The following is a 19,916-nucleotide window of genomic DNA, read 5'->3' as shown; positions in this document are numbered from 1 at the left end:
TATAAAAGAAGATCATTTTTCTTAGAAAATGCATATTGTACTGAGTATTAAGGTGGAAAGCACTCTCAAATAGTTTGGGGAAAAACGTGTAACAGCACATGTATAAAGAGCAGGATAAAGCACCAGCAAAATATAAACAAGTGGTCAAACTGGATAATGGTATAGGAGTTCTTTATATTTTTCTTGCAACTTTTCTGTAAACTTGAAAATACTTCAAATTCAAAACAGGCAAAAGGAAAATTGAACACAACTGGGTATTAGATGATACTAAGACATTAATGTTATTTTTGGTGGTAAGTGGTAATTATATTATGGTTTCGTGTTTTTGTTTTAAGGGTCCTTACCTCTCCTAAATATGAGATAGAGTACATACTTAAGTATATATTTTAAGCTTTAAAATTTCCCAGATGTATACTCAGATATAAGTTTTGCAACTAAAACGTAAAGAATAAAAAGAAAGCTCAAGATGTGAGAATAGAGCCCTACAGGATTTGATGACGGGTAATCTCCCATCTTTTAGAACTGCAAAAGATGTTCTCATTGCCTGTTATGTGGCAAAGATGATTTCTGCTACTTACTCAACTGACGATAAAACGCAAATGTTTCTGACAATAAACATCACGAAACAAGTATTAACAAAATCAGTTAATGGAAAAAAAAGAAATAAAAGTAACCTCAATCACACTCACAAAACATGTTAGGTGAGAAATGTTAAGTCTACCCAAAAAAGTACCTTTATTTAAAACACATGGACGACTGTAATTTAAAGTGAACCCTAGTTCGGTGGTTTTCACCACCTACGAGTCTAAGAAATGGCGTCCATTCCTCAATGTTCAACTAAGTTATCATCAACTAAGGTCAAACACAGGAGTTGCCCCACGACCACCTCGCACAAGCCACCCCCAGGCCTCCTCTGAGGTTTTCTACCGGACCCTGCGGAGGCAGCTCGGTCGCGAGGCCCGCCCTCTGCCCCGAGAGGCGCCCACCGGGGACGGGACGGGACGGGACGGGAGCCGGAGGACCCGGCGGCGCGGAGCCCGGCGCCCCCTCAGCCTGAGGCTGCTGCGGCTGGAGGACGGCGCCCGGGAAGCTGACGAAGGCCTAGACGCGGGGAAGGGCAAGTACCAGGCCAAAGGAAAGGACAGGGGGCTGGGTGCGGCGGGGGACAGAGAGATCGCAGACGTGCAAGGCAGAAGGATGGGGGGGGGGGGGGGAGGATGCAGCAGCCGCAGGAGGCCGGCGGCCCCACGGCTCGGGGAGGGGGCCGGGGACGCGAGGGGCCCCGGGACCCGGCGGGCAGTTACCTCTGCCAGGGACTGGCCCATCCGGGGCGGGAAAGGCGCGGCGAGGCCGAGGACGTATCGGGCAGCGCGGCGGGGAGGCGAGGGCGACTGCCGCGGGCCCAGCCGGCCGCCGGGACGCGAGACTGCGCCCTGGCGACCGCGGAGGGGGGGAAGGGGGCGCGAGCGCCGCCGGGGCGCCTGCTCCGAGCCGGCCGGGAGCGCGGGCGGGAAGCTCGCGCTGTTCCTCCCTCCTCCTCTTCTCCACCGGGTCTCTCCAGGCTCTGTCCCTCGTCCTCGTCCCCTTCCTCCAGGGCGGCGCTGCGCCTCCCGCAGCCTCCCCGCCGCGCGCACCGTCTTCTCCCCGCCTTCGCTCGCTCGCTCTTATTCCTGCTCGCCGCCCACTCCCAGGCTCCTCAGCTGCGGCGGGCCTTCTGTTTCCTATCACCTGGGCGTTCCTCAAACACCTGCCCTTACAGGGCCCACGCTTCCCAGAAAACCGTCTAATCGACCACTATGTAATTCACGGGATGTCACCCCCGCGCCCTACCCCACCCGGTGGAGACCGCCACAGGCCCGAAAATAAAAGGGGTGTACACTGCCCTCCGCAGATTCGGGGAAACGTAAAGCTCTAAGGAAAGGTTTGTCCTGGTAATCCCCGAGGACTGCACTGTTTTCGCTTTCTTCGCCCCTGGCCTGGTCCAGCCGACTGACTGGGAACAAGGGTCATGAACAAGCAGCTCCATGGCTGTTTGGCCTGGGAAAGCAGTGTTCTGTAGCTTAAATTTGTAAGCCTTCGGCAGTGGCATGCTCTTCGGTTTCCCTACCCGTCTTTCTCCTCACACGTTTATGTCACTGGCCTGGTGTATTAAGGTATTTTGGCTTGTTACCTTTGGCTAGGATAAGTATGCTTTGCTGAGTAAATGGAAGAGCTATCCGGTTGGTTTATCATAGCAAACAAAGAATACAGGGCAGGAGAACTTCCTGAAGCATCATAAACCACAACTAACCCTCTGTTTCCATGTGGGATAACTGGCAGCTGGGATACTGGTAGGTCAACACCATTCATCTCAAAAGTTATAGAACTGAGATGGTTCCAGTCCGCGGGAAGTCAGGAACACCTTACATAAATCTTGCTAGAGTTAGCACAAAAAGTCTCAAGCAGAAAAATTCGGAAACTGAGAAATTTTAACATTCCCACAGTTTTCTGTGTTCCCGTTTCTAGGCCTTAAGATTTGATACCGTGTTTCCCCAAAAATAAGACCAGGTCTTATATGAAGGTTTGCTCCAAAAGACATGCTAGGGCTTATGTTCAGGGGATGTCATCCTGAAAAATCATGCTAGAGCTTATTTTCTGGTTAGGTCTTATTTTGGGGGAAACACAGTAATAATGGGATAACTCATTTTGCTGGATGGCCATCAGACCTAGTGGTATAATTCTGGAGTTGACTATTCCATATTCTTTAAAAATTTATGCAAGTGACTACAATTTGCTAAAATGAAAGTTATTGAATGCTTATTATGTGTCAGACATCAAATTAAAATAAGCCCGAGAATTTCCCATCGGATCTGGTGTTTCACAGTTATAGTGCCAGATATATAATAACTGAGGTCCTTTCGGTAGCAGATAATAAAATCAAATTTGACTAACTTGAGCAAGAAAGGGAATTTATTGCAGAGATTCTGGTGTATCCCACAGAATCAAAGGAATAGTTTCAACAACCATCTTTGGGCAAGATTGGAACCAGGACAGATTGTAGACTTTCTCTCTAGAGCAGCGCCGTTCAGTAGAAATTTCTGTGGTGATGAAAATGTTCTATGTCTGCTCTGTCCAGTATGGTAGCCATTAGCTACAAATGGTATTGAGCACATGAAATGTAGCTAGAGCAACTGTGGGGACAGAGCCCCAGAAAGCAGTTTCCAGGCTCTCGGCCTCACATAGAAAGCTGCTGGCTCAGGTAGTAAATGGCCATCAACTGTGATTGGATGGCCATCAGCTGTGGCTAGTTGGCCGTCAGCTGTAACCCGTGAGCCATTGGCCACTAATATAACTGCTGTGGCTACGCTAGCAGGAAAAAATGGGGGCTAGCGGGAAGATGGAGGCTGAGCTAGCAAGAGCGGATTGCAGAGAGGCGGATGCCGCCAGCGAGAATATAGTGACATGACTCCCCTACTTATGGCTCCATGGGTGTTCCTTTTTGGCCTCACCATATCCTGCGTTCTTATGTGGGGAGCGGGAGCGGGAGCGGGAGCAGAGACCCCGCCTGACACCCTGCGCGACAAATGGCGCAGCGAGCAGGGTCCTCCGCACGACAGCAACTGAGATACTGAATTTTTTATTAATAAAATTCCAATAGCCGCATGTGGCTAGTGGTTCCTATATTGCACAGCGCAGCTTTAAAGCTTTGCCATAACACGACTCAGCCCCAATTATTCTCAGCTCCTATTTCAGTTCAAAATTGCAAACCTCTTGGAGGCAAAATGCAAATGGTGCAGTTTAGGTAAGAGATCCACTCCTGGATCAAACAGCTATGGCTAGGATCACACAGTACAGAAATGGCTGCTGAGGGCTTGTCTGTGTGTTTCTGAGACCGTTCCTCCTCCACAAGGGGAATCATTATAAGCTGTGAGGTCTATGATAAGTGAATTATTTAGGGTAAGACTAGGCTACCTAACAAAAAGTCCCTAAAATCAATCCATGGCCTACAAAACATAGTTATTTCTCTCGTTGTAACTATTACAAGGTGAGTAGCTTTTGTACACACAATCATTTAGAGATATAGGTTCTTTTATGATACTTGTTCTGTCATTCTCCAGCCTCTTATTGCTTAATCAAGATGGTCACAGTGGATTCCAGCCAAAGGAAAGGGGAAAAGAGAGGGAGAAGGCCCAGTCTTAAGACCTACGCTCAGAAATAATACACAATACTTCTGCTCATGTTGCATTGGAGAGAACTTAGTCATGGTCACACCTGCACGGGAGGCTGGGAAATGTAGATTAGCAATGTACCCAGTAAGACTGAAAAAATGATTTTGATGGACAATTAGTAGTCTTTATCACAAGTGGTTACAATACGAAAAGTAATAATACATATTTCCTGCCTTCAAGGATATCACAGGTTTGGTGAGGGAGACAGAAGAGTATTTAACTAGCAATGAATATGGAGCGTGCTGTAAAAACTCAAAGAAAAGAATACTTAAAACAGTATTTCTCAAACCTGAGTGCATAAATGAATCACCTGGGAATCTTGTTAAAATGCAGATTCTGATTCAGTAAGTCTGGAGTAGGTGGGACCTTGAGATCAGTTTTCCTAACAAGCGTCCAGATGACACCAATGCTGCTGGTCCTTGGACCATATTTTGAGGAGCCAGTGATTTTAGATTCAGCAAATACCACGGAAGGAATGACAGACATTTGAACTACACCTTTCTGTCACGGTGCAGTGATTAAGAGACCAGCTTTGGATATTAGATATCCTGTTGAAGTCCCAACTCTGTGACTTACCTGCTGATTTAAATTACTTGTCTTTAAGCCTACTAAGATCTTAAATAACAGAGAACCTCACACAAACTAGATTTAACAATAAAAGAAGTTGATGCGCTCATTAACACAGAGGTTCAGCAGGTTTCTTGCAAGTTTTCATCAGCAGGTCTTGGTCCATTTTTCTGTAATTCTTTTCACTCTGCCCTTTGTCTTCAGGCTGGTTTCTTTTGTGATAAATTGAGCAGATGGCAAATTTACACTCATTTTACAGAGAACATTGTAGTTCAAAATATTTTTCTATAATTGAACATTCTTCATGAGCCCCTTCCACCTCAATGTGGAGCACAGAAAGTCTTTTTTTTTTCTTCAAGCTCACAAAATATTTTTTCTCGGTGGCAAGGAGGAGGAGGCTGAAACCATTACAGTTCCAAGCAGCCAAAACCCAATTGTTAGTGGCACTATTTTTCCCTTTGTAGTTCAACTTAGAAAAGGGTATCAAGCCGTACTTACTCCAGCCACATAAGAAGAGCAAAGAAAACTGAAAGAGACCTCTAATTTACTGATGTGGCTCTTTATTTTTATTTATTTGTTTGTTTGTTTGTTTGTTTATTTATTTAGGGGGGAATGTAATCAATAATGTCGCAAAGATTTTGTAGGGTATCCGATGGACACTTGTCTCATTAGGGAGACCACCTCAGGGATGATGTTGACTCTCCTCTTTAGACCCAACACCAAGCTGGCCTAGCCCTCGCTGGTTCATCTGCAGGTCACTGCCCCACTGCTGAGGGACACAGGCCATACTTACTATATTATATACAGGGAGAAGGAGGCAGGGAAAATGGCGGCAGGTTACTTGGGGAAGAGCAGGCACTCACAACTTCAAAACTCTTCGTTGAAGGGATAATTCTTGTGGGAGGCACAGTTCCTGTTGTAGCTGAGTAAGGTGGTCAATTCCTCGCTACTCAGTTCAAAATCAAAGACTTGGAAGTTCTCAGCAACGCGTTCGGGTGTCACAGACTTGAGGATCATGACCAAATTCCTCTGCATGGGGAGCTGGATCAGAACCTGGGCTGTGGTTTTATTGTGCTTGTCAGCTATTGCTTTGTTCCTGGGATCCTCCAGTAGGGAAGGGTCCTCAGGCTTGGTCCAGGGCCTGTCATTAGAACCGAGGGGACTGTAAACAGTCACCACAGTGCCTTTGGAGTGGCAATACTGGATTAACTTCTCCTGACTGAGATATGGGTGCACTCGATCTGGTTAACCACTGGCTTAATATTTTAAGCCAGTTTTATGTAAGATCTTCTCGATTTGGAGGTGGTTGAAGTTGGAGATTCCAATAGCTTTCATCAGCCCTTCATCCACCAGCTTTTCCAAGTCCTCCCATATGTCCACATAATCGGTGTCCTAGGGAATCACGTTGCCTTTCCCATGCAACAGGAAATATTTGTTCCAAGGCTTCAAGCCTGTCGGCCAGTGAATAAGGAAGAAGTCCAGGTAGTGCAGCTTCAGGTCACTGGATGACTTCTGGCAGGCTCCTCTCACCGTGGTGTGGGCTCCACAGCTCGCTGACGATGAAATGGTCCTCACACTTTACCATGTGCTCCTTGTTTCTCCTGGATGGCCACTCCCGCCTCGTTCTCATTCTGGTACACATCATCTTGACAACTAATGTCACTTCCATTTCTTCTTTGATAAAGTCTCTTTGAAATAAATGCTCTATCTTACCGATTTTCTTCTTCTCATTCCACTTACTCTACAGAGTAGATTCATGATAGTGCTAGGAAGGGTTCTATGCCTTAACAGCAATGGCGGAGACAGTGATTGAACTCAAACTTCATTTTCTATATACTTACCCATCACTGCTTCAGGATGTCTGATGTTTGCTCCTAGGTCTTCTGCATTGGTGTCTAATGTGGTACAGCTAGTTCCTCCTTGAGGATGCTACAGTGCCCACAAAGGCTCAGATACATCCTTCATCTTTTCATTCTTTTGTCTCTACAGTGGGGTCCCCTTGCTCTCAAACTCCTCCTCACCCCCCAAGAGAAAATGATATGTCCCTTGAACTTGACATAAAAGTTGAGAGCAGGTAAAGAATAATGACTCAGCTCCTTCCCCTATTACATGTTACGATATATTCTGCTGGGATCACCCCAAATTAGGGATGGGGGAATATCCTAAGAGACAGTCTCCCAATAACTGGGAAAAACTACTCTGCTTTCAACTTCGTCTTCAACCCCATCCCCATCAGGTTTTACCGTGAAATAATACGCGGATTCCTTGTTTCCACTAAGCCATAGCTTTCTTCTTCCTCTCCTTGACCGGGTAGTACTATTACCGTGTTTCCCTGAAACTAAGACCTAATAGAAAAATAAACCCTAGCATGATTTTTCAGGATGACATCCCCTGATCGTAAGCCTTAATGCATCGTTTGGAGCAAAAAGTAATATAAGACCCGGTCTTATTTTTAGGGAAACAGTACATATATTCTGAATCCTCTCTGGATTGCCCCTACATTGTGGTTTATACTAAAACTCCATATTCAGACTTTAATAAAATAATTATGCTTGGAAATTTGAAGCTGAAAACAAAATCTTTGTTCTAGGTGGTATCTATCTTCTCTATAAAGGGGGAGTGTGATTGATTCAATGAATGGGTAGTGTGATGGCTTTGTAATAAGTGTTTGGCTAGGCTAATTTTCCAGAATTCCCTTCCCTGTATGTTCCTAGCTAGAATAGACTCCAAGAGAGATTAACAGCACTTGAAACCCAGTATCAGGGTCTCCAGCACACCACTGACTTAAGGCTGGTAAGCCACAAACACCCTGAAAGGGAGAACATCTCCTTGATAGTTATGAGAAGAGTGAAGAAGTTTGTCCAATACGTTCACCTCTCCTCGTATCTCATTAACCTAGATTGAGTCACTTGCCCCGAATATGTCTCAGGTTTCAGGAAACACTAGCACTGTGTGAGGATGGCCAGGTTGTCTTGATTGGCTTTTACCTGTGAGGACCTACTCATTTATATAGGGGGAAGGAAGATAGTCTAATGAAATTGGGTTCCTTTTAGGAAAGTGAAAGAGAAAATGGATAGAATTAAGAATTCATGATACCCAGTAACTTTATAATTGGATACCCCAAATCAGGTTGCTATCAGGAAGCTGAAGAACAGATCATGAATAAAAACTATCCATTATATCAAATACTGTATTTCATTTATTCTAAGATGCACTTCCCATTTTAACATCTCAAACTGGGATAAGTTTTACAAGTTGCCAGCCAGGTAACAGTAATTGCCTGTGAGTGTATGTGCATCAAAATTTGCAAAGTCTGTCAGCAACTTGACAGAAAATTCCTAAGTCGTCAAGAGAACACTTAAGAAATGGCTCTTTACCAACCTTCCAGATGGTCATAAATTATTTTTCAGGGTGTGTGGAGTTTGGTATGTTACCCTACTTGCAAGCTAATAAGCCCTCCTGTTACTGTGGCATGGATGCTGGCAGAAAACATGACTCCTGGGGTTAGAGACAAAGGACTTTATTTCTCCAGGCAAACACAGTAGGCAGAATGTCAGTCCATGAGGTTCCCCAGGCCTCACAATTTCCACAGGGGCAATGTGGGTGCTTACACAGATGAAGTGGGTTGTGTTACAGGAGAGGAACAGTGAGCTGGGAGATTTCCTGCTTTTATAGTGAGTGACCAGCTCATTGTACCGTGTGACCTAGCTGGACAATATAATATTATACCCAGTCCTATATTAATGTTTGCTCCAAAAGATGCGTTAGAGCAGATTGTCCGGCTAGGTCTTATTTTCGGAGATACAGGGTATGTCATTACCTCAGCAAACACAACCCTCCAAGGGCCTGAGTAGAGCAGTTAGGCTTTGCCTTGCCAGGCTTTGCCTGCTGGGCATACCATGCTAGGGGGTGGGACAGGCAGGGTCAGGGCAGATTGACTATCCCATCAACACTGTGCTGGGAAACACAGACATCAACATCTGAGTCCACAAATAATTCAGGGCGGTTACTCTGTTAATGTGAAGTTGTTTTAAGAATACCTTTACCAAATTGTTTAGCTTCTACTTTCTTTTTATAAATAATAGGTAATAAAGAGTGAGAGAAAAAATAAAGGAGGCGCCATGGGAGTGGGCAGAAGGCAAGGAGAGTGGGAGATTTGGTCACGTTTTGACTGAGGAGCTTTGGAGGTCATCCAAATGGAAATGTTGCTTACACAGGTGGACACTCAGCTGTGGACTGGAGTATGGCAGTCCTGGCTCCACAGGGTAAACTGACCAATCTTACGAGTTTGTCTTCCTGCTGCTAGGAGTTGCCAAAATGCAAAAAGCGTAACTGAGAGTTTTAAAACAAGTGTTATAATTTCAAACATGTCATAATGCAGTAGAAGCAATGTTTATTTGAAACGAAAGAGTAAAAATAGTATTGTAATTACTCCAACATTTGAAGCACAACAACAAAACCGAATAAAAAACAGATTACTTTAGTTCTTACAAAATTTTGGATTTAAAAGTGTTATGTTTAGCTTCAATCTGTTTATGAGGAAAATTTCCTTATCGGGAAAACAAAACTTTTTTAGAAGGGTGTAAATGATTTACTAGAGGACTCAGACATATTCTGAAAAATGTTTTATTATTAAGAGAATTTAAATAAACTGATAGAAAATGAAAGGAAATTATGTGCCCTTTCAAGACCTTTGGAATCAATGCTCCTCTTAGTTCTTCATGTCCTTCATACGACTGTATCACTATCATAACTTTTCTTCTCACAGATAAGAGGAACACAGATGGAGGTGGGAAGTATCCTGAGGCAGAGAACGAGTAATCTGTGAGAGTCCTGAGATGAAATTAACTATAATACATAAAAATGAAGGAAGTTTATGTAGTTAGCAGAGATCTGTTCAGTGAACAAGTCCCTAGTGAGTCAGGTATGTTGTAACTAAAGAAATGTTGAACATACATCACATGCATTTCAGGGTCAATATCCCATAATAACTTGCAGTTATTCAGTGGTTACTCCTAACCATTTTGCCATACTGAAATGATCTACCTGAAACATAAATATGTTACAACCAAGGGCTTCAGTGACTCCTCACTGCCTACAATGAAAGCATTGTTTCATAAACTATGTTCAATTTATTCATTGCCTATATATGTTTAATAGTCCGTATAAAGAAGAATGTGTTGAATGAATACTCAGTACAAAGTATTATCGCGGTGGATACAAGAGCTAGAAGAGTGCGGCCCAAGTCTCACTGACCGCTGACACCAGCATCACAGTGGAGGCAGAACGCGAACCCGGTTTATAAGGCTATCCAGATGATTCTTATGATGCCAAAGTTTTAAAAAACACTGTTCCAGAGGACTAAAAAGGAGGGGACCTAATTTCTGTTTTTTAGGGAGCTTACCCTCCAAAGAGTATTGAAAATATCTGCTGTGCAGTCAGAATTATTAGAGCCTCCCAAAAGGTGCTATGTAAATGAAAGGGACAAGGTTCAGAGTTTTGACTCCTAAGGACAATTTAGCCATCATAACCTGTATCCCTTTTGAAAGAAGCTTCAATATTATGAGTTGAGTATATGTAACATATACATTAATATGCTCGTGTGTAAATGTACTTGAAACAAAACTATAGTTATATATGTTTTATATAACATATATATCTATACATGTATATGTATACATGTGTGTGTATGTATGTATATATATATATATATACACACACATACATAAAACCATGTATATTTTTAGGAGAACTGAGTCACGGCTAACTCATAATATTTAAGTGAGACTTTCATTTTAAGCAGCCATGACGAACTTTTAAATTTACAGAATTAACAAAGCATAGCATACATTCGTTTTCCATGTTCAAAAAACTAAATTTAAGGAACTGAAAAGCTGAAAAACATAGGAGGTAGTGGTACCTAATGAATGATATTTTGCCATTCTATTAAATATTATAAATTAAAGATTATAGGAGAAAGGAAGCTAAATTCTAAGAGAATAAATATGGAAAGGACAACCTATGTCTTGGGAAAAAATTGAAAGTGGGAGGAGAAATATTTTCAAAATGTATTTTAAAAATCACTAGACGTGCACTAGTGACAACAGGCAGAAGGTAACTAATCTTGGGAGCGTAAAGGGAGAGGAAAGGAGTGCATGTTCTTGCCTTTTTCGTAATCTTGGTCATTCTCACTCTTTTCTCCTCTCTTGCTGCCATGACTTTGGGGCACTTGGTTTAGTTATTCCAATTTTCTTAAAGACTAAAAACTGCATTACTAATAACTTAGCTTACACATTGTGTGTCTTAAGTAAAACTTGTGGGTTGTGGTTATTGATTGCAGTGGGAGAAGGAATTAAGTAGGGAGCTCATTGCACAAACTACTTGTATCATCCTCTAATGCTGTGGTTCTCAAACCTGACATGTACCAGATTGCTCTAGAGGACTTGTGAAAACAGAGTACTGGGCCTCACCCCAAATTTTGGATTCAGTAGGCTTGGGATTGGGCCCGATAATCTGAATTTCAAACAAATTCCCAGATGATGCTGATGTGCTGGTGTGGTACATACACCGTGAGAATCACTCTAATGAAATCAGTAGTCACAAGGCCAAAGAAGAGCTAGGTAGACACTAAGGAAAAACAGTATCTCCCTATATAGGTTTCCAGACATAGCACAACACTCAAGTTTATCACCTGCTCAAAAAACAACCACGCACATATTAATCTTCAAGGATTGTAACTGACAAAATTAGTAGGTGGAAGGAATTTCTTTCCAAGGATAAATTCAACACCTAAGTAACTTTTTAAAGGAGAAAGTGTTTGTCTATTTAAGGATTCTTGTGAAATCCAGTATTATGGGAATGACCTGCTCAGCTAGCCTGTTTAAGTTTTGATATCAACATCCTTGGACTAACATAAAAATGAGTATTACACATTCATAATTTCTGCCTGCAGTAAAATTCAAAACAAGAGTTTCTAAATATTTTTTATACTTGTGTTAAGATAACTAATCTTACCTAGGTTGTTTTCTAACCTTGTTAAAAAACCAAATAGTAACACTAAAAAAGAATTCATCTGGCAAATGTACTGTTTGTGGATAGTAACCACTTATTAAAAACACATTTCTATTACATTAAAATTGTTCTTAATTTCTTAGATTTAGAGCACCTGATTTTTGGACCCAGCTGAGATTTTATTTTACAGATCAAAATGCGCGGATAAAAATACATTACAATAATTAATGAAGCCGTTCTAATTTAGCCTGAAGAGATTTAAAATTCCCTGTGATGGTTTGTACTGCTATTGAAGAGCTCATAGACTGGAGCTCAACCAGATAACCGCAAACAGCATCCAGGCAGAGATTTGTAAATCTTCTCCTGCAAAGGAAAACACATCTGATCAACTATCTATACATTTAGAAACATTTCTTCCTATATAACTTTCCTCCAACTTTTGCTAACATTACTTATACTCTCACATAAGAGCAAGGATCATGTGATTACATAAATGGCAAATAAATGGAAACAAAGAAGGAAACTTGGGGGGAGGTACATTCCTACACAATCACCATTTTTCTTTTGAAGATTATTATAATGAGGCTGTAAGGAATGACTTCTTAAATTAATATTAAATTATTGACATTCTTTTGGCCTTTTCAAACAAATATAAATTGGCCAATACTATTACAAAGCTATAACTGAACTGTCCTAGCTCATTAATTCAAAGCAGTAGTTTAGAAGTAATTTGTAAATTATATCCTTTTACTTGCAGTAAAAATTCAGGATGAGATGAGAAATGGAAAAAACTCTAACCTTTCATACATCCCAATTAACATCATTCAAATAGTTATTGTTAACATACAAAAGACTAAATCTCCTATACTTTATAATCTCCGTATCTTTCCCCTTTGTCTCTAAATTTGTTACCCAGATATTTATTAGAAGCATTTAAAAAGCTTTTACTATAACACAGTATCTAATTCAGTTTTACCTTTCACAATTTAAAACCTGGCTAGGATTCTCAACATATCTTGTCAATAGTACATGTATACAATCCAAAAGGTGCAGTGGCTTCTTCATTCTGTTCCAGAATGGATCCTATAAAGAAAATATACATCGTGTGCTATAAGGCAAACTGTGTCAACTGATTTTTCAACCATTTATGTTAGTTAAAACAGCCATCAGAGTCTAAGACAAAATTTACTGATATTGAAATAAGCATTTATCATTATGTAGTTACTAAATTATGTATCTGGTTATGGTTAATATTTGAACAACATTAAAAACTGCATTGTGATGTTATTTATGAGTCAATCCACTTTGTAGAGCAGGTAAATTTCCTGTTAGGAACTTGAGGTAAGAGGAAAAAAACCCATCTCTTCCATGAGCTGTGATACCACTTTTACTGTGAACCTATGCAGATTCAGTTTGATATTGTAAATAAGAGACTAAATTGGTGAAAGAATCTTAATTCTAGTCTGGCTTCACCTGTTACTAGCCATGTGACTTGAGCAGGTTATTTAGCATCTCTTCCCCTGTAGTAGGAGAGGGGATGCTACGACCTGCTCATTTCCATCACAGGTCACTGTGAGGCTTAATGAGACAGACATACAAGTGCCTTATAAAAAACAGTTATGAACATTTTCATGATGCTACTATAAAAGACATGATTTAGTGCAAGGTTTTATTTGGATAAAAATTACAAAATATGTAGTCTAATAAGGTTCAATATGGTGAAAAAAATCTTTAAACAATGATATTTGAGATGAGGTTACAGTGAATAAATAGTTATTTTGTTCTTTTTAAAGTACATGATTTGTAATGTAATGTGTTTAGCCTATACAACCAATAATCAAGTATGTATTATGTTTATTAATATTAAAAAGTAATATTTAACTTTTATTATGAGATATAGCAAAGCCACTCTCATTGATTTTAAAAATCTGAATTATGATTTCTGATACTAAATCAACGAAGCAAATTTCTCAGGTATCAGACAATGAGATACTTATATGTATTCAGAATACGCCATCCCCATATCTAGAAAAAGTTAACTAAGTAAATTATTTTATTTAATATTTTCCTTACCCGTGACTTGAACAAGTGATCATATACTTCCAGCAGTCTAGGTAATGACACTCCAATTTCATTCATTGTCTGTATCACAAATCCCACGTCCCAGTTCAAAGCACAAACTTGCTGCTCTAAGAACTGCACAATAAAATCTGGGGAGGGAAAAGGATCAGAAATTAGGATTGTTAACTCCTTTTCTCCCCCCAGCTTTATTGCTGAGATATAACTGACATATAACATTGTTTAAGTTTAAGGTGTACAATATGATGATTTGATACATATATACTGCAAACCGTTTAGCAGAATAAGGTTAACACATACATCACCTCATATAATTACTATTTTTTTGTTGTTATAGATTGTTAACTCTTGATACTAAAAAGTAGGCCTTATTCATAAATGAGCAGTTCCTAGGGGAAATGCTTTAAAAAACAACTTTCTAAAAAAATTTGTTAAATATACTAGAATCGGCATATCTACAGAGATGGATAGATTAGTGGTTACCTAGGACCGGAGGGTGGGAAGGAGTTGGAAGTGACTGCTACATGGATTCTTTCTGGAGTGATAAATATGGTCTACGTTTAATTGTGGTGATGCTTGCAAAACTGTGAATATGCTAAAACTACTGAATTATACACTTTAAAACTATTAGGAAAAAAACTACACTTTAGTGAATTTGGAAAATACAGAAAGGTACAAGAAAATAGAGACCATTCACAATTCCACTACTGGAGAGAACCCACTGATAATATCTCTGTAATATACTGATATACTAGTTTCTCAATTTAACAGCTTTTCAGAAAAGAAAGGTGACTGCATCCTGATTTTAGAAATATTAAGTGTTTTAGAAATGCTGTTACCTCCCTCCAGATTCATGTTAGTTGTTTATTTTGATGGTTTTAATATGCTATCCCATTTCACTTTTTACTATGTGTCACATCATAAATAAGATCATAACAGGAACATTCAAATTCATATTTATAATACCTGAAATCTGAGAATGACCAATGTGAATTATCTATGGATAAGAAGAATCACTGAAAAAGCTGCCACTAAACCTACATCTCCCCTAGAATTTACCATACAAAGATTTTGGATAGTTAATAAAAATTCTAAAAACTCTAAACTTGTTCTAATTTGAAATCCCCTGGAGCTTGTTTGCCATTGAGAGACTGCTAGAAAAAAGAAGACCTCTTCTATCCTAAACGTCATTGGGCACAGAACTAAAAAGATAAGTCAAAGCAAAAATATCCTCTAAAGGGATTGTGTAGAATGTGGCCTTTTACTATTAAAATTGTCAAGTTTCGTGTGTGTGTGTGTGTGTTTTGCTCTTTATTTTTTAGTCAATGAAATGGCATAGCAGTTAATGGTGTACTTATAAGAAATAAGGATATGATTATAATGGTTTTATTTCTTACCATGTCCAGGAAAAAAATAGTAAATCACAGATGGTCTGTGAACAAGTCTGTATCCTCATTTATAAAAAGCAATTTAATGTTATGTTACATGCATTCTCGTATTTCTCAACATCTTTCAAAACCACAAAGTGATTAACATTCTACTTTATGAAAACGTATCTATGTTGATTCTATTGTCTTACAAGTGAAGAAAACATAATAGGTTGGGAAATGGTTCATAATAATTAGTCACCTACATAACAATTAGTCAGCATATGTGGTTAAGACAATGGTTCAAAAATTACATTTTTAAAACAACTACTCACTATTTTAAAGAAAAATATGCCCTCAATATAATAAGAGCAGTTGAATCAATCACAGATTTCTCATTCACAAAAACATCAGCGATGTTTCTTTTCTCTTTACAAATCTGTAGAGGGTTACCAACAATATAACCACTATGGTCTATTAGTCAACACTATCTCAACACATATATAAACTTGGAAGGTGAATCAAAGAAAGTCCCATCCCCAACTATTCATCAACAAATTCTGCTATTCTTTGGAGGTCTTTCTGGTGAGGTAAGAATTAAACTCTCAACTAAAGAGCAACAAAGAAACGACTTCACTCTAAATACCATTATTTTTCCATGTCTGTGAAGAAAATCATCAAAAGGAAAAAAAAGTCCCAGGACAGCACCTGAGGTTACTGCTTACCTAAAGGAAAGAAGCGAGGTGTGCCAGCATAAATTTTGCCATGGAGCACAATCTTCAGACTAAGCGCATGCATTCTATCTGAAGAGCTCAATGTCACACTTTCGTTCAATTCTGTAAGAAAGAGGCATGTCTGTAGAAATATTTTTTCAAGTGAAGTGTTTAAATTGGCTCTTTTATTGTTTCAACGTATAAAGTACTTTAGAACTGATATTACATTAATATAATGAGCAGATTCTGTTTGTTAGTTTGATATACTCTCTTATCTTACCAGGGCCCTGGTTGTGAGATTCTGAGAGAAGTGTCTGAGTCTCCCTTATTAAGTAGCACAAGCCACCAAAACTGACACACACTGAGAGTCTTCTCCAAAAGTCACTGGGATCCTTCTCTAGAGGACCACCCTCCACCATATCCAGGTAAAACTCCATGTACCCTCTACTTATACACATACAGTTTTCATGGGTCCTAGACATATGAGCCAATAGCAGTTTGGATTCCTTTACCAAGTCACTAAATAATATATGCTAAATGTACTTGTAAGTGGACACTTACCTTTCTCTATGATATCTTGCCAAAGTGTCTGCACCAATATAGGGTCTGAATAACCGGCGCAATGAATTATTGCAAGTTTACACTCTGCGAGTTTAAAGGGGTCAGCAAATTCCCCATAAAGCTGTGGGAGAAAAATGTCAACATTATACATCCAACCAGAGGTCCAAAAATTAATAGTGAAACACTATCTGAAAATAAAAACTAAAGATTTTATTAAATTTCCTAAAACATGATATAAAGATGTAATAATGTATAGCTGGTCGTAACTTTCGATTAAAAGTGGTGAATAAATAGTAAATATGTTCAAATAGATTGCAGTATGTGTGCATTTTTTCTTTCTTGGCTGGGAGATGTTGCAATGCCTTTTAGACTTAGTGTTGTCTAAAGTAGGGTTTGAAGAATAATGGAAATAATGATAAATCTTGGTTAAGGGTACTGAAGCCAAGTCCAAAAATAACTGAAGAAGGAATTGCTCAGAAGGGTACAGAGGCTTGGAGAGTTATGCAAAGATACTACTTTTTCAAGACGAGAAGCAAGGCAATAAAATAGCTGGCAGGAGTTTCAATAAAGCCCCATGTGAGACTGATAGATTCTTGATAGCTACCGGCCTAGAAAGAGAAACATAGCTCTTTCTAAGAGTCAAATACCACAGCAGTGATTTGTCAGCCCAGTGACCTGCTGTCAAGGATTGTTTATCTTATTTTATGGGTAGGTTAATCTTTTCCATGAAACAAAAAGTAAAATGCAAAAGAAACAAAGAACTTGTAGATATTAGGTGGCTGCTTGACTGCTATAGGGATTTTTTTATACCTTAGTTATGTCCATTAGCTCAGAATCCAGCTGAGAAATGGCATCTTGTACAGATGAATGATGGGAATATTGCCTTTGTAGTGTCTCTTGTATCTGAAGTTGGATCCTAGCAACCTGGTTGGGACAGAAAAAAGAAAGCCTTCATTTCTTTTTGAGAAATTAACAGGTACGCAAAGAAATAGGTCCTGGTATCTCACTTAAAAATAATGTGTAAATAAAGACTTCTATCATAATAGACTAGCAACTCTTCATCGCACCAAAAAAGATTTCACACCAAGTGTGCTGAGGCAGAGTCTTTGCTGCCTATCAGTGCCCATTCCTCCCAAGACTGGAGCCAGATAAATGGCTAGACCATACTTCCCAGCCTCCTTTGAAGGGAGGTATGCACATAAGACTAAGTTCTCTGCAAAGGAACATGAGTGGAAGTAAAGTATGTCATTTCAGAGCTAAAGTTTTTAAGAGTGAAAGTGCTTCTTATATGCTCTTCTTTCCCTTCCTCCCTCAGACTGAAGAAAAAGATAAAGCCATTCGTAATGGTAGAGCCAGAAAATGTAACTTGGATCCCAAAATCAACCACGTGGAAGAAAGCCACCTGCCAACTAAGAACACCCACTCTGGATTTTTGTGAATGAGAAGTTTTTGTATTTGGACCATTAACGTGTGGCTACTACTCAGTGTGGGCAAAGCTTAAGTATCTTTAGCACTTGAGTCTCTTAGTTAAGGCAGCTTAGCCCACTCTACTTCATACATCTACTTATTAGCTTCAAGAATAAATGGTGAGGGGCTGCCGGTCGATTCCCACATGGGCCAGCCAGCTGCGCCCTCCGCAACTAGAATGAAGTCAATGAGCTGCCGCTCAGCTCCCGGGTGGCCAGATGTCTCAGTCGCTTGGAGCGCAGGCTCTCAACCACAAGGTTGCCGGTTAGTTGCAGAGGGTGGAGCCCACCATCCCTTGAGCGAGGAGTCGCGAAAGGGATGGGGGGCTCCACCCTCTGCAACTAACAACGCAACTGGACCTGGAGCTGAGCTGCACCCTCCACAACTAAGATTGAAAGGACAACAACTTGACTTGGAAAAGTCTCGGAAGTATACACACTGTTCTCCAATAAAGTCCTGTTCCCCTTCCCCAAAAAAATTAAAAAAAAAAAAAAATGTGAATGTAATATAATCTGCTTCATATTGCAACAGTGGAAAAAACCTTTAGAAGTGCCATAAAGAAAGCTTTTAAAATTACAGCAATGTCCTTTGACCCAAAATGCTGTATCCTTAAAATCTTTTAAAAGATTTATATCTAAATATGAAAATAAATTAAATAAATAAAGGCAGAAGATACTAAATTAATAATACTGACTGCTATAGATAGACCTATTATTTACTAGGGGAGGAAGAGAAAGTAAAATAACGTGTGGCTACTACTCAGTGTGGGCAAAGCTTAAGTATCTTTAGCACTTACTTCCATTTTTTCTTCCAATTCATGAAGGAATTCACCATCTGCAGCTATTGATGAAATGGCAGTGGAACTTTTGGCACTAAGAATGGCTCGAGCAATGTACTCTAGTCTCTGCTGAAGTGAAATTTCTGTGCTGCGGGAAAAAAACATGTATTTTTATTTATATGAATTCTTAAGGATCCAAGATACAAAAATATCAATTATGATGTGCTATTTGACCACAAAACACTATCTGAAACTTGAAAAAATTACTAGAGGATTTCTAATAAAAGAGACCCACGATTTAAAGCAACAAATAAAGAAACACTTATATTTGTGTCCAAAAAAGTAACTTCCAACTTTAAAATTTTAGTTCAGGATATTAAAATTTTGATTCTTTAAAAAATTAATGACAACATTCTTTACGGCTCCTCGTATTCTTCACATCTCTGCCTTAATATGGCAAATACTACATTTCATCTTCCGCAGAGCCACTAGAGTGACTACTTAAAAATAAGTTAGATGTCACATGCTTTCTTAAAAATCCTCTAATAGCCCTCAGCTACTCATCCCCTCTTTCCCCTCTCTCCCTGGCTCACTCTCTCTAACCCCACGGGCTTTCTTTCTTGTATCCCAAACATGATAAACTTACACTTGATTCAGTGCCTCTGCACAGATTCTTTTTCCTTGTGCTTGGATCACTTTTCCCCCATTTCTTTACATAGATGCCTATTGTTATTTCAGACTCAATTTTCATTATAATTTGTCTGAGGCTTTTTCTGACCACTCCTAAAAAAAGCAGATGCCCAACCCCCAGGCACTTTTGACTATATTATACAATTTTTACTGTATTTCTAGAAGCGGAACTTAATTGTCTGTGGTCTTTCCCCACTGGAGTGAGTGGCAATAGTGTCTACCTTGTATCACTGCTCCTTCCTGCAAGCCTTCAACATCAGTGGTGCTCAAAATCTATTTGCTGGTGGACTGACTGATGGTGTCAGAAAGTTCCAAGCCTGTATTCACCTCATGGTGTCCAGCTTCAGTTCATTCAAGTCCCCTAACTCTGTGAGACCTGGCTTTGACATTATAAAGCACTTTGGAATTAAAAACAAACTAACTCATTTAGTTGTTGGCAACCTCTCAGATCAACCAGCATTAAATGGAACTTTTA

At 39.8% G+C, this 19,916-nt stretch overlaps 2 protein-coding genes, 1 long non-coding RNA gene and 1 pseudogene across 7 annotated transcripts in view; 1 reads left to right on the top strand and 3 right to left on the bottom strand.

Moving 5' to 3' along the window:
* CPLANE1 (ciliogenesis and planar polarity effector complex subunit 1) overlaps positions 1-1,677 on the bottom strand; it is a 95,299-nt gene extending 93,622 nt beyond the window's left edge. For 2 of the 5 annotated variants that reach the window (XM_074328987.1, XM_074328988.1), the window contains exon 1: positions 1,305-1,670. The gene's annotated coding sequence lies outside the window, so the exon portion shown is untranslated. Of the gene's footprint in view, positions 1-1,304 lie in introns of all 5 variants that reach the window. The other 3 variants (XR_012495161.1, XM_074328990.1, XM_074328989.1) reach the window with 3 other exon arrangements.
* Positions 803-18,774, top strand: LOC141570718 (uncharacterized). The gene is made up of 3 exons (XR_012495162.1): positions 803-1,117; positions 16,229-16,370; positions 17,822-18,774. It is a non-coding gene; the product is annotated as an uncharacterized LOC141570718 (long non-coding RNA).
* On the bottom strand, positions 5,643-8,466 carry LOC109450177 (aldo-keto reductase family 1 member B1; annotated as a pseudogene).
* Positions 11,945-19,916, bottom strand: part of NUP155 (nucleoporin 155) — a 50,432-nt gene continuing 42,460 nt past the window's right edge. Inside the window, exons 29-35 of the mRNA XM_019737278.2 lie at positions 18,770-18,899; positions 17,317-17,430; positions 16,507-16,627; positions 15,958-16,068; positions 13,860-13,996; positions 12,763-12,869; positions 11,945-12,149 (exon numbers count right to left, since the gene is read on the bottom strand). Coding sequence (XP_019592837.2) covers positions 12,011-12,149; positions 12,763-12,869; positions 13,860-13,996; positions 15,958-16,068; positions 16,507-16,627; positions 17,317-17,430; positions 18,770-18,899 — 859 coding nt within the window. The 3' untranslated portion in view covers positions 11,945-12,010. The remainder of the gene's footprint in view (positions 12,150-12,762; positions 12,870-13,859; positions 13,997-15,957; positions 16,069-16,506; positions 16,628-17,316; positions 17,431-18,769; positions 18,900-19,916) is intronic.

This window comes from Rhinolophus sinicus, linkage group LG03 (genome assembly GCF_036562045.2).
Source record: "Rhinolophus sinicus isolate RSC01 linkage group LG03, ASM3656204v1, whole genome shotgun sequence".
In the NCBI taxonomy this organism is placed as follows: Eukaryota; Metazoa; Chordata; class Mammalia; order Chiroptera; family Rhinolophidae; genus Rhinolophus; species Rhinolophus sinicus.
This window is presented reverse-complemented; position numbering and strand designations above follow the sequence as displayed.